The sequence below is a fragment of the Colobus angolensis genome, unplaced genomic scaffold (genome assembly GCF_000951035.1).
Source record: "Colobus angolensis palliatus isolate OR3802 unplaced genomic scaffold, Cang.pa_1.0 Scaffold144, whole genome shotgun sequence".
Lineage (NCBI taxonomy): Eukaryota > Metazoa > Chordata > Mammalia > Primates > Cercopithecidae > Colobus > Colobus angolensis.
In genome coordinates, this window is record NW_012114533.1 from 3334099 (window position 1) to 3344858 (window position 10760).

Genomic DNA, 10760 nt, shown 5'->3' on the forward strand with positions numbered 1-10760 from the left:
AAATAAAAATAAAAATAAAAAAAAGAGACTAGGACAAGGAAAAGACAGAGAAAGAGGAGAGAAAAAAGTTAGTGCATATTATGACGAGTGATAGAATATCACTAATAATTGCCTCACATAACACAGAATGCTCATCCCTTGGCTATAACCTCATGTTTCTAGATCACCTGCCCCCTCAAACAAAAGGCCAATAGAAAATACTTTGACCAGTGGTATTTATCAGTCAAAGCACATGTGTTGTAAATTTGTGATGCCATGAATGTGAGCTCTCAGGAAGGAAGTTCTGACATGGCTCGTATGTGGTCAGGCTGCATAAAGCACGTAGTTCCCTGGCATTTAGAGAGAGTCCCAAAGGAAGTTGTGAGGAACCCAGGACTGCAGTCAGACTGCTCATATCCGATTCTAAGAAGACCTGCGTTCCTTCTTATCGTTTTATTCCTAATGCATTTCCTGTCCAAATAAAAAAATCCAACCTGAGGAAACAAGCAGTGTGGCTGGGATTAATTGTGCATGAGTCAAAGGCTCAGGCTGACCCTAAGGGTCACCACACTTCCTATTTTTCTGTTCTCAAAATCTGGTCTTGCTATTCCAGGAGTTCCTCATATTGGTATTTCAGAAGTCTGGGAATGACCACTAGTTATTTTGGAGACACTGATCTAATGGAAAAAGTGATCCTTTCCTAAGGAATCACCTCGGATCCCAGGGGAATAGCTTGTAGGACTCTTTCTGATGAAAAACAGAGACTTATGCATCAGTAACAGGGTTATAGAATAGGGACATTGAGGCAGAATATGGTGACTCACACCTTTAATCTCAGCAGTTTAGGAGGCCTAGGTGGGAGGATCACTTGAGCCCAGGAGTTTGAGGCCAACTTGGGCAACAAATGAGATCTCATCTCCACAATTAAAAAAAAAAAAAATTAGCTGGGCACAGTGGCACACGCCTGTAGTCCCAGCTACTCAGGAGGCTGAGGCAGGAGGATCGCTTGAGCCTGGGAAGTCGAGGCTACAATGTGCAGTGGTTGAGCCACTGCCTTCTAGCCTGGGTAACAGACTGAGACCCTGCCTCGAAAAATAATAAAATGAATTTTAAAATAAGGGTATTGAACCAAATAATTTCTAAAGTACTTTCCAGGTTCTAAATTATATATGTTTTTGAAGATTCACCTTTACTGTGTAGAAATAACCAATAAAATAGCAGTCCATCAGGTAATAAAGCTTATCAAAACAGTTACCCTGCTGAAAATAGACAGGAAAACAAGCCTTATTATGTGGGTTCATGGGGATCTGGCAAAACAAGGAAAATATCATAATTCTACAGCTTTAAGAAAGCCAGTTCATTTCAAAGCCAGCAGAGTGGGAGTTATGGCACGCTTTTATTCTTCCCCTTCACCAAGAGGCCCATTGTGTCTGAACAGCAGTCAATCACCAGTCATTCCATCTGGTCCCTGGGGCCCTGGGGCCAGAGGGGGGAAAATTACTTATGGTTTTTTTTTTTTTTTTTGAGACGGTGTTTGGCTTTGTCGCCCAGGCGGGAGTGGAGTGGCATGATCTCGGCTCACTGCAAGCTCCGCCTCCTGGGTTCACACCATTCTCCTGTCTCAGCCTCCCCAGTAGCTGGGACTACAGGCGCCTGCCACGACACCTGGCTAATGTTTCGTAATTTTAGTAGAGACTGGGTTTCACCGTGTTAGCCAGGATAGTCTCGATCTCGTGACCTTGTGATCCCCCTGCCTCGGCATCTGAAAGTGTTGGGATTACAGGCGTGAGCCACCGCACCCAGCCTTGTGGTTTTTTAGGACCCCAACTTCTGACCAAGGGATAGGGAATCATAAGTTAAAGGAATGTAGAAATACAGGACCAAGACCCCATTTTTTGAGAATATTGAAGCAAAATAATATCAAATTTGTGAAAATATGTTGGGCACCTCTCTCTGAGTCTAAAATCTTATGTTAGGTGCTGTATAGTGTATGAAAATACAAGTATCAGAATTCATGATGTAGACAATAATTTCTTTTCTAGGCTGTAGACAGCCAAGATGAATGTGAGCTTCTAAGGTTTTTTAGAGAAGCAAGCCAAGGTTTCAGATGGAGAGACGGTGTAACATGAGTAAGGCTTTGGGGTTAATAATGATGTGGCTTCGTAACAGTGAAAGCCCCCTTATGTGGAATAGGGTCTCGTATCATAGGTGAGATAATATTGGATAGTTGGAGAAGGGGAAGGTTATGACTGGATAATCATGAATGTAAGTTTGCTTTGGGGTGAAAGCATAAGTCTTTTGGTAGCTCAGTAAAGCTCTACAGAGAGTGTTCAGAGCAAATTTATATTTTGTATATTTTGGGTAATAAGAATAGGATTATTGGGGAAGAAGCCATTAGCAGTAGGCTCCTTGTGCTTCATGGTAAAAGTTTGGCCTGGGGAGGGAGATGATAAAACTGGTATATTTATAATCTTGATTTGTCATGAATCATTTGGTAGACTTGAAGAAATAATGACCAGAGACAAGATTTAAAAGGGTGAGATGGTGGGAATTGGACCAGGGTCGTAGCATAGAGCAATTAGTAGAAGGAAGAGGCCGGGCACAGTGGCTCACACCTGAAATCCTAGCACTGTGGGAGACTGAGGCAGGTGGATCACTTGAGTCCAGGAGTTCGAGACCAGCCTGGGCAACATAGTGAGACCCTGTCAAAATAAAAATTAGGTATGGTGGCACATGCCTGTAGTCTCAGCTACTTGGGAGGCTGAGGTGGGACAATCGGTTGAGCCTGGGTGGTCAAGGCTGCAGTAAGCCGTGATTGCACCACTGCACTCAACCTTGGTGATAGGGTGAGACGCTGTCTCCACAAAAAAAAAAAAAAAAAAAGAAAGAAAAAGGAAGAAATATTTTGAAAGAAGGAATTAGAAGAAAAAAGGAAATTAGCAGCAAAAGTCAGTTTGGAAAGCAGAATGTAATGAATTTGGGAGTTGGAGTTGAAAATAATCATCATTAGCAAATGAACATCAAGGGCTTCCTATGCAAAAGGCATCATACCAGACTCTTGAGATACCAAAGAGAAGGTGGTACCTATCATTAAGGAACCTGTAACCCGCTTGGGAAGATAAGACAGACTTAGGTTTTTTTTTTTTTTCTTATTTATTTTATTTTATTTTATTTTTTAGAGACAGGGTCTCTCTTTGTCACCCAGACTGGAGTGCGGTGGTCCAATCATAGTTCACTGCAGCCTTGAACTCTTGGGCTCAAGCAGTCTTCCCCCATCAGCCTCATGAGTAGCTGAGACTACAGGCAATAGCCACCTTGCCTGAGTAGACTTAAGTTTTTTGTTGTTGTTGTTGAGATGAAGTTTCGCTCTTGTCATACAGGCTGGAGTGCAGTGGTTCTACCTCAGCTCACTGCAACCTCTGCCTCAGCCTCTCGAGTAGCTGGGGTTATAGGCGTGTACCCCCACACCCAGCTAATTTTGTATTTTTAGTAGAGACAGGGTTTCACCATGTTGGCCAGGCTAGTCTTGAACTCCTGACCTGAGGTGATCTACCCACCTCGGCCTCCTGAAGTGCTGGAATTACAGGCGTGAGCCACTGCACCTGGTCTAAATTTTTTTTTAATCAAGAGCATATAAAAATCAAGAGCATAAAAGATAACCCGGTTTTCCAATGTGCTTGACTATAAAATGACTCATAGGATTTTGCCAGGTGCTTTGTTACCCAGATCTTGTTTTACCTAGGCCAGGTGCATTCCTTGAGCACCTCTGACTTGGGTACTGGGTGAGAAGGAAATTTTAACTATAAAAGTGTAGGTAAGATTAACCTTAATCCTAACTGTAAGATTAAAATGGATAATCTACAAATGAATAGCTTATAATCAGGTAATTGTTTGTTGTAAAACAATTGATTATAAAATTAGAGTAATTTTTTCAAAATTAAATCATAAATCATATAGAACTGAAATTTTAATTTCATTTTTCCAGAAACACATACTGTGCTCTTATCCTTTCTTTACCTCAACGTCTTCTGCAATAAGACAGATGCTAACTGTTCAGCTTACATTTTGTGAGGATAACCTGGAAACTGGTTATTTTCAAAAACAAAAATGGTGGTTATTGGTACCTTCTTTTAAGATCTCATTATAATATATTTTCAGGACAGGGATAGTTCAAGAAGGCCTCTGGAGAACATGATTGAACTTTCATTGCCCATACCCTTCATCTCCAACACAGAACCCTTTACTAAAGATTTCTTTCTTATTTTTTTGAGACAGGGTCTCGCTCTGTTGCCCAGGCCGGAGGGCAGTGGTGCCATCATAGCTTACTGCAGGCTCAAACTCCTGGGCTGAAGCGGTCCCCCTGCCTCAGGTTCCCAAGTAGCTGGGAATACAGCACTCACCACCACACCTGGCTAATGTTTTTTTATTTTGAATAGAGACGAGGTCTCGCTATGTTGCCCAGGCTGACCTTGAACTCTTCTGCTCAAGCAATCCTTCTGCCTCAGCCTCCCAAAGTGCTGGAATTACAGGTGTGAGTCACTGCACCTGGCCTCCTTGTATACTCTTACAAGTTATTGAGACCCCAAAGAGCTTTTTTGTTTTTTGGGGGTTTTTTGTTTTGTTTTGTTTTTGTTTTTGAGACAGTGTCTTTCTCTGTCGCCCAGGCTGGAGTGCAGTGGCACAGCCATGACTCACTGCCAGCCTTGACGTCCCAGGTTGAAGTGATTCCCACCTCAGCCTTCCAAGTATCTGGGACCATGGGTGGGCACCACCACACCTGGCTAATTATTGTATTTTTCCCAAAGAGCTTTTGTTTATGTGGGCTGTTTCTGTTGATATTTATCATACTAGCTATTACAACTGGGAATTTTTTTTTTTTTTGAGGCAGAGTTTCACTCTTGTTGCTCAGGCTGGAGTGCAATGGCATGATCTCGGCTCACCACAACCTCCACCTCCCAGGTTCAAGCAATTCTTCTGCCTCAGCCTCCCTAGTAGCTGGGATTATAGGCATGTGCCGCCACCCCCAGCTAATTTTGTATTTTTAGTAGAGACAGGGTTTCTCCATGTTGATCAGGCTGGTCTCGAACTCCTGACCTCAGGTGATCCACGTGCCTCGGCCTCCCAAAGTGCTAGGATTACAGGTGTGAGCCACTGCGTCCGGCCACAACTGGGAATTTTTAAAACTTGTTTATCAATCCATTAAAAACCCATTACATATTAACACAAATAACATATTTTTATGTAAAATAAGTATAGCTTTCCAAACAAAATTAATGAGGAATGACATTGCTTTACATGTTTGTAAATCTTTTTAATGTTTGACTTACTAAAAGAAAACCAGATTCTATTTGCATCTGTATTCAATCTGTTGCAATATGTTGTTTTCATGGAATTATGTGAAGAAAATCCAGCTTTACACAAATATGCAATGGGAGATGGGAAAATGTATTTTAATAGTCTTTTCAATAACTGCAAATATTCATCGTTGATACTGCACCAAAATTCAACGAGTGGTAATTTCTTATGAGTTAATTGCAGTGTGGGATCTGAAGCTACATCGGTGAACTTTCATAATATTACACTAAAATTCATTAATCTGTCTTGCTTTTGGAGTGAATCTTTTAGCCATGAATAATTTTATACCAGCATGCATTTGTCATTTGGGAAGTATTGATTCAGTTAGCTACTCAGTTATTCCAAATGTTGACCATTTCAATATACAATATGAAAAAATCGTATTTGTTACTATCTTATCAGAAGAATCTTTAAGTATGGGAAAGCTGCCAAGCCCGTGGTAGTAGATACAAGTTTTCCAAAATTCTGATTTTTCTCTTGGAAGTTGGAATCTTATCATTGGCAACAAATACTATCATTTGTTTTCCTTGATGTTTCAGACTCACTTTCATTTTGGAGGAAATGTCTGCCAGATATCTAAGTCTGAATAAACGTAGTTGTCTGTTATTCATTCTTGCACATAAAATGGTGTTATGTGAAAATAAACAGATGGTTCAGGCATATAACTCAGTTACTCAAGTGCTTCTCCTCAGCCAGTAAAAGTGCTTTATGTGTAATTCCTATATTGTCACACAATATTACAAAAGAATTGTTCTTAAGGGTTGAGATTTAACACAATGCATAATTTGTATTGCCTCTTAACTGAAACTGGCTTTTTAAAAAACTGCGAGTACATGGTTGTGAAGAATACGATGACCATACAGTGACTATTCGTGTAATTTGTTGCTACTGCCTTTGCTTATGAATTGCCAGCAGTTTTTAATTAATTAAATTATTTTTTAAAATTTATTTATTTTTTTGAGATGGAATCTTGCTGTGTTGCCCAAGCTGGAGTGCAGTGGCGTGATCTCGGCTCACTGCGACCTCTGCCTCCTGAGTTTAATTTCTGCCTCAGCCTCCCGAATATCTGGGACTATAGGCACATGCCACTACTCCCGGCTAATTTTTGTATTTTTAGTAGAGATGGGGTTTCACCTTGTTGACCAGGCTGGTCTTGAACTCCTGACCTCAAGTGATCTGCCTGCCTTGGCCTCCCAAAGTGCTGGGATTATAGGCGTGAGCCATCACGCCCAGCCATTTTATTTTTATTTTTGAGACAGGTGTTGCTGTGTCACCCAGACTGGAGTGCAGTGGTGAAATCACGGCTCACTGCAGCCTCGATCTCCTGGGTTCAAGCTATCCTCCCACCTCAGCCTCCCAAATAGCTGGGACTACAGGCAGGAGCCACAATGCACAGCTAATTTTTAAATTTACTGTAGAGACAAGGTCTTGGCATGTTGCCTAGGCTGGTTTTGAACTGGTTTCAAGCGATCCTCCTGCCTTGGCCTCCCAAAGTGCTGGAATTTCAGGTGTAAGCCACTGCACCTAACTGGCCAGCAATTTAATCACCATTGCTTTTTCACAGCTATTACAAAAGTCAGCAGAGTAAAATATGTAGATAAAGTCTTAGTGTTATTATGAGAATGGTTTTGACCTCACAGATTATCTGCTAGGATCTTGGAGACCCACCCATAGGGTTCCATGTATAACTCTGAAAACTACAGGTTTATATAGCTGTTCCAATTCAATAAATTGTCAAAATTGTTCGTGCTCATAAAACTCTAGGTATATATTTCCTTGAATTTGATAGCTGTTTAAAATGAGACGTTGCACTATTAGTCGTGATAATGTTCTGCTGGGTGATGACTGAGGTCACCATCTCTGCTCCTCTTTTCTTTAGGTGACCTGGTGATTCTCGATGGCATTCCCACTGCAGGCTGGTTGCAGGGCCGAAGCTGCTGGGGCGCACGGGGCTTCTTCCCGTCTTCGTGTGTCCGTGAGCTCTGCCTCTCCTCACAGAGCCGGCAGTGGCACTCCCAGAGTGCCCTGTTTCAGATTCCAGAATATTCCATGGGACAAGCCCGGGCCCTGATGGGGCTTTCTGCACAGCTGGATGAAGAGCTGGACTTCAGGGAAGGGGATGTGATCACCATTATTGGAGTTCCTGAACCAGGCTGGTTTGAAGGGGAGTTAGAGGGCCGAAGAGGCATTTTTCCAGAAGGTTTTGTAGAGCTGTTGGGGCCCCTCAGGACTGTGGATGAGTCGGTAAATTCTGGAAATCCAGATGACTGCATTGTTAATGGTGAAGTAGATACCGCTATAGGAAAAGAAGAGATAGGGCCGGATGAGGATGAGGAAGAGCCAGGGACCTACGGGGTTGCCCTCTACAGATTCCAAGCCCTGGAGCCGAATGAGCTGGATTTCGAGGTCGGAGATAAAATCCGAATTCTGGCGACCTTGGAAGATGGCTGGCTGGAAGGATCCCTGAAGGGCAGGACAGGCATCTTTCCTTACCGGTTTGTGAAATTATATCCTGATGCACGGGTTGAGGAAACCATGGCCCTGCCTCAGGAAGGCAGCCTTTCCAGGATCCCGGAAACTTCTTTGGATTGTTTGGAGAACTCCTTAGGAGTGGAGGAACAAAGACATGAAACCAGTGACCATGAGGCTGAGGAGCCTGACTGCATTATTTCTGAAGCACCCACTTCCTCCCTGGGTCATCTGACTTCAGAGTATGAAGCAGACAGAAACTCTTATCAGGATGAGGGCACCGCTGCGGGGCCCCGGAGAAGCCCAGGTGTGGAGTGGGAAATGCCTCTTGCCACAGACTCTCCCACCTCTGACCCTACAGAGGCAGTCAGTGGTATTTCCTCCCAACCTCAGGTCCCTTTTCATCCCAACTTGCAGAGAAGCCAGTATTACTCTACAGCGGGAGGGAGCCACCGGCACTCAGAACAGCACCCTGACCTTCTTCCTCTAGAAGCAAGGAATAGAGACTACGCCAGCCTACCTCCCAAAAGAATGTATTCCCAGCTAAAAACTCTTCAGAAGCCAGTGCTCCCTCTTTACAGGGGCTCTTCTCTTTCAGCCTCAGGGGTAGTCAAACCCAGCCAATTGAGTCCTCAGCTCCATGACATAGCTAGTTATGCTAAAAAGCACCACACGTCCAGCGTTTATTCCGTCTCAGAGAGATCGGAGATGAAGCCTGGTCCGCAAGCCCAGGGGCTTGTTATGGAAGCAGCAACACATTCACAGGGAGACGGCAGCACTGACCTGGACTCGAAGCTGACACAACAGCTGATCGAGTTTGAGAAGAGCTTGGCAGGACCTGGCACAGAGCCAGATAAAATTTTACGCCACTTTTCAATCACAGACTTTAACTCTGAGAAGGATATTGTTCGAGGTTCCTCAAAGTTAATCACCGAGCAGGAACTGCCAGAAAGGAGAAAGGCCCTAAGGCCACCGCCACCTCGTCCCTGTACTCCAGTATCCACTTCTCCCCATTTGCTAGTTGACCAGAACCTAAAACCTGCACCACCCTTGGTGGTGCGACCCTCTCGCCCAGCTCCCCTGCCTCCCTCAGCACAGCAGAGAATGAATGCGGTATCCCCTAAGCTCCTATCTCGACACCGTCCTACCTGTGAGACCTTAGAAAAGGAGGGCCACGGACATATGGGAAGGAGTCTGGACCAGACCTCCCCATGCCCCTTAGTGCTGGTGAGGATTGAGGAAATGGAGCAGGACTTGGATATGTACAGTAGAGCTCAAGAAGAGCTAAACCTCATGCTGGAGGAGAAGCAGGATGAATCATCAAGGGCAGAGACCCTCGAGGATCTCAAGTTCTGTGAAAGTAACATCGAAAGTTTGAATATGGAACTCCGGCAACTAAGAGGTAAGTGACGAGGAAATAATATATACTTGTTTCTTGACACCCACAAGTCCCAGAAACAGCCTACCCATGCTTTTTAGGGATATGTTACCATCTTCGATGGACAAAAAATGATTTACATTTTCATTACCTAGTTTCCTTTCTTTTTTTTTTTTTTTGAGACAGAGTCTCACTCGGTTGCCAGGCTGGAGTGCAGTGGCGTGAACTTGGCTCATCGCAGCCTCTGCCTCCTGGGCTCAAGTGATTCTCCTGCCTCAGCCTCCCAAATAGCTGGGATTACAGACGTGCGCCATCACCACACCTGGCTAATTTTTGTATTTTTAGTAGAGACAGGGTTTTGCCATGTTGCCAGGCTGGTCTTGAACTCCTGACCTCGGGTGATCCACCTGCCTGGGCCTCCCAAAGTGTTGGGATTATAGGCATGAGCCACCTTGCCTGGACTTTTTTTTTTTTTTTGAGACAGAGTTTCGCTCTTGTTGCCCAGGCTGGAGTGTAATGGCAAGCTCTTAGCGCACCACAACCTCCGCCTCCCAGGTTCAAGCGATTCTCCTACTTTAGCCTCCTGAGTAGCTGGGATTACAGGCATGCACCACCATGCCTGGCTAATTTTGTATTTTTAGTAGAGTTGGGATTTCTCCATGTTGATCAGGCTGGTCTCGAACTCCTGACCTCAAGTGATCCGCCCGCCTCGGCCTCCCAAAATGCTGGGATTACAGGCGTGAGCTATCGCGCCTAGCCTCACTACCTAATTTCTTATTTCATCACTATAGATAGGCTGTCTTGAGCCTCTGACTCTGTTTTGAGCCTATGAGTGCTGTAGCCTCCTGACTTCATTTGCTGCTCAGATAAAGAATCTCAAACCTTGCCGGGTGTGGTGGCTCACACCTGTGATCCCAGCACTTTGGAAGGTTGCGGTGGGTGGATTGCTTGAGCCCAGGAGTTTGAAACTAGCCTGGGAAACAGGGCCAAACCCTGCTTCTACAAAAAAATACAAAAATAATTAGCCAAGCATGGTGGTATATGCCGGTAGTCCCAGCTACTCGGGAGACTGAGGTGGGAGGATTGCTTGAACCTGGGAGGCAGAGGTTGCTGTGAGCAATGATCACGCTACTGCACTCCAACTTCGGCAACAGAGTGAGACTCTGTCTCCAAAAAAAAAAAAAAAAACCAGAATCAAAGAATCTCATACCTCAGAAACACATATACCTCCGGGACATTTATGTCTCTTATTCTGCTATGGCATCCATAACAGTGGTGCAGATGGGAAGTCCCTAAGTACAACTTTCTTTAATCAGGCTCTACTAAGCACTAAAGACTTCCAGGTTAAGACTCATGAGAAAACTCCATGTTGTATCTTTGCTGTCCAGAGAGTAGATTTCTTTTTTTCCTTTTTTTTTTTTTTTTTAGAGCAGAGTCTTGCTGCCCAGGCTGGAGTGCAGTGGTGCAATTTGGCTCACTGCAACCTCTGTCTCAAAAAAACAAAAGATGTAAATAAAAATAAAATTCATTCCATTAGACAAAAAACCTCCCTCACAAAACTTAAAAAAAAAGCAATAGA

At 43.9% G+C, this 10760-nt stretch overlaps 1 protein-coding gene across 1 annotated transcript in view; it reads left to right on the plus strand.

Moving 5' to 3' along the window:
* The window catches only part of DNMBP (dynamin binding protein), a 93166-nt gene that overhangs the window by 8134 nt on the left and 74272 nt on the right, over positions 1 to 10760 (plus strand). Inside the window, exon 3 of the mRNA XM_011935585.1 lies at positions 7214 to 9205. Coding sequence (XP_011790975.1) covers positions 7214 to 9205 — 1992 coding nt within the window. The remainder of the gene's footprint in view (positions 1 to 7213; positions 9206 to 10760) is intronic.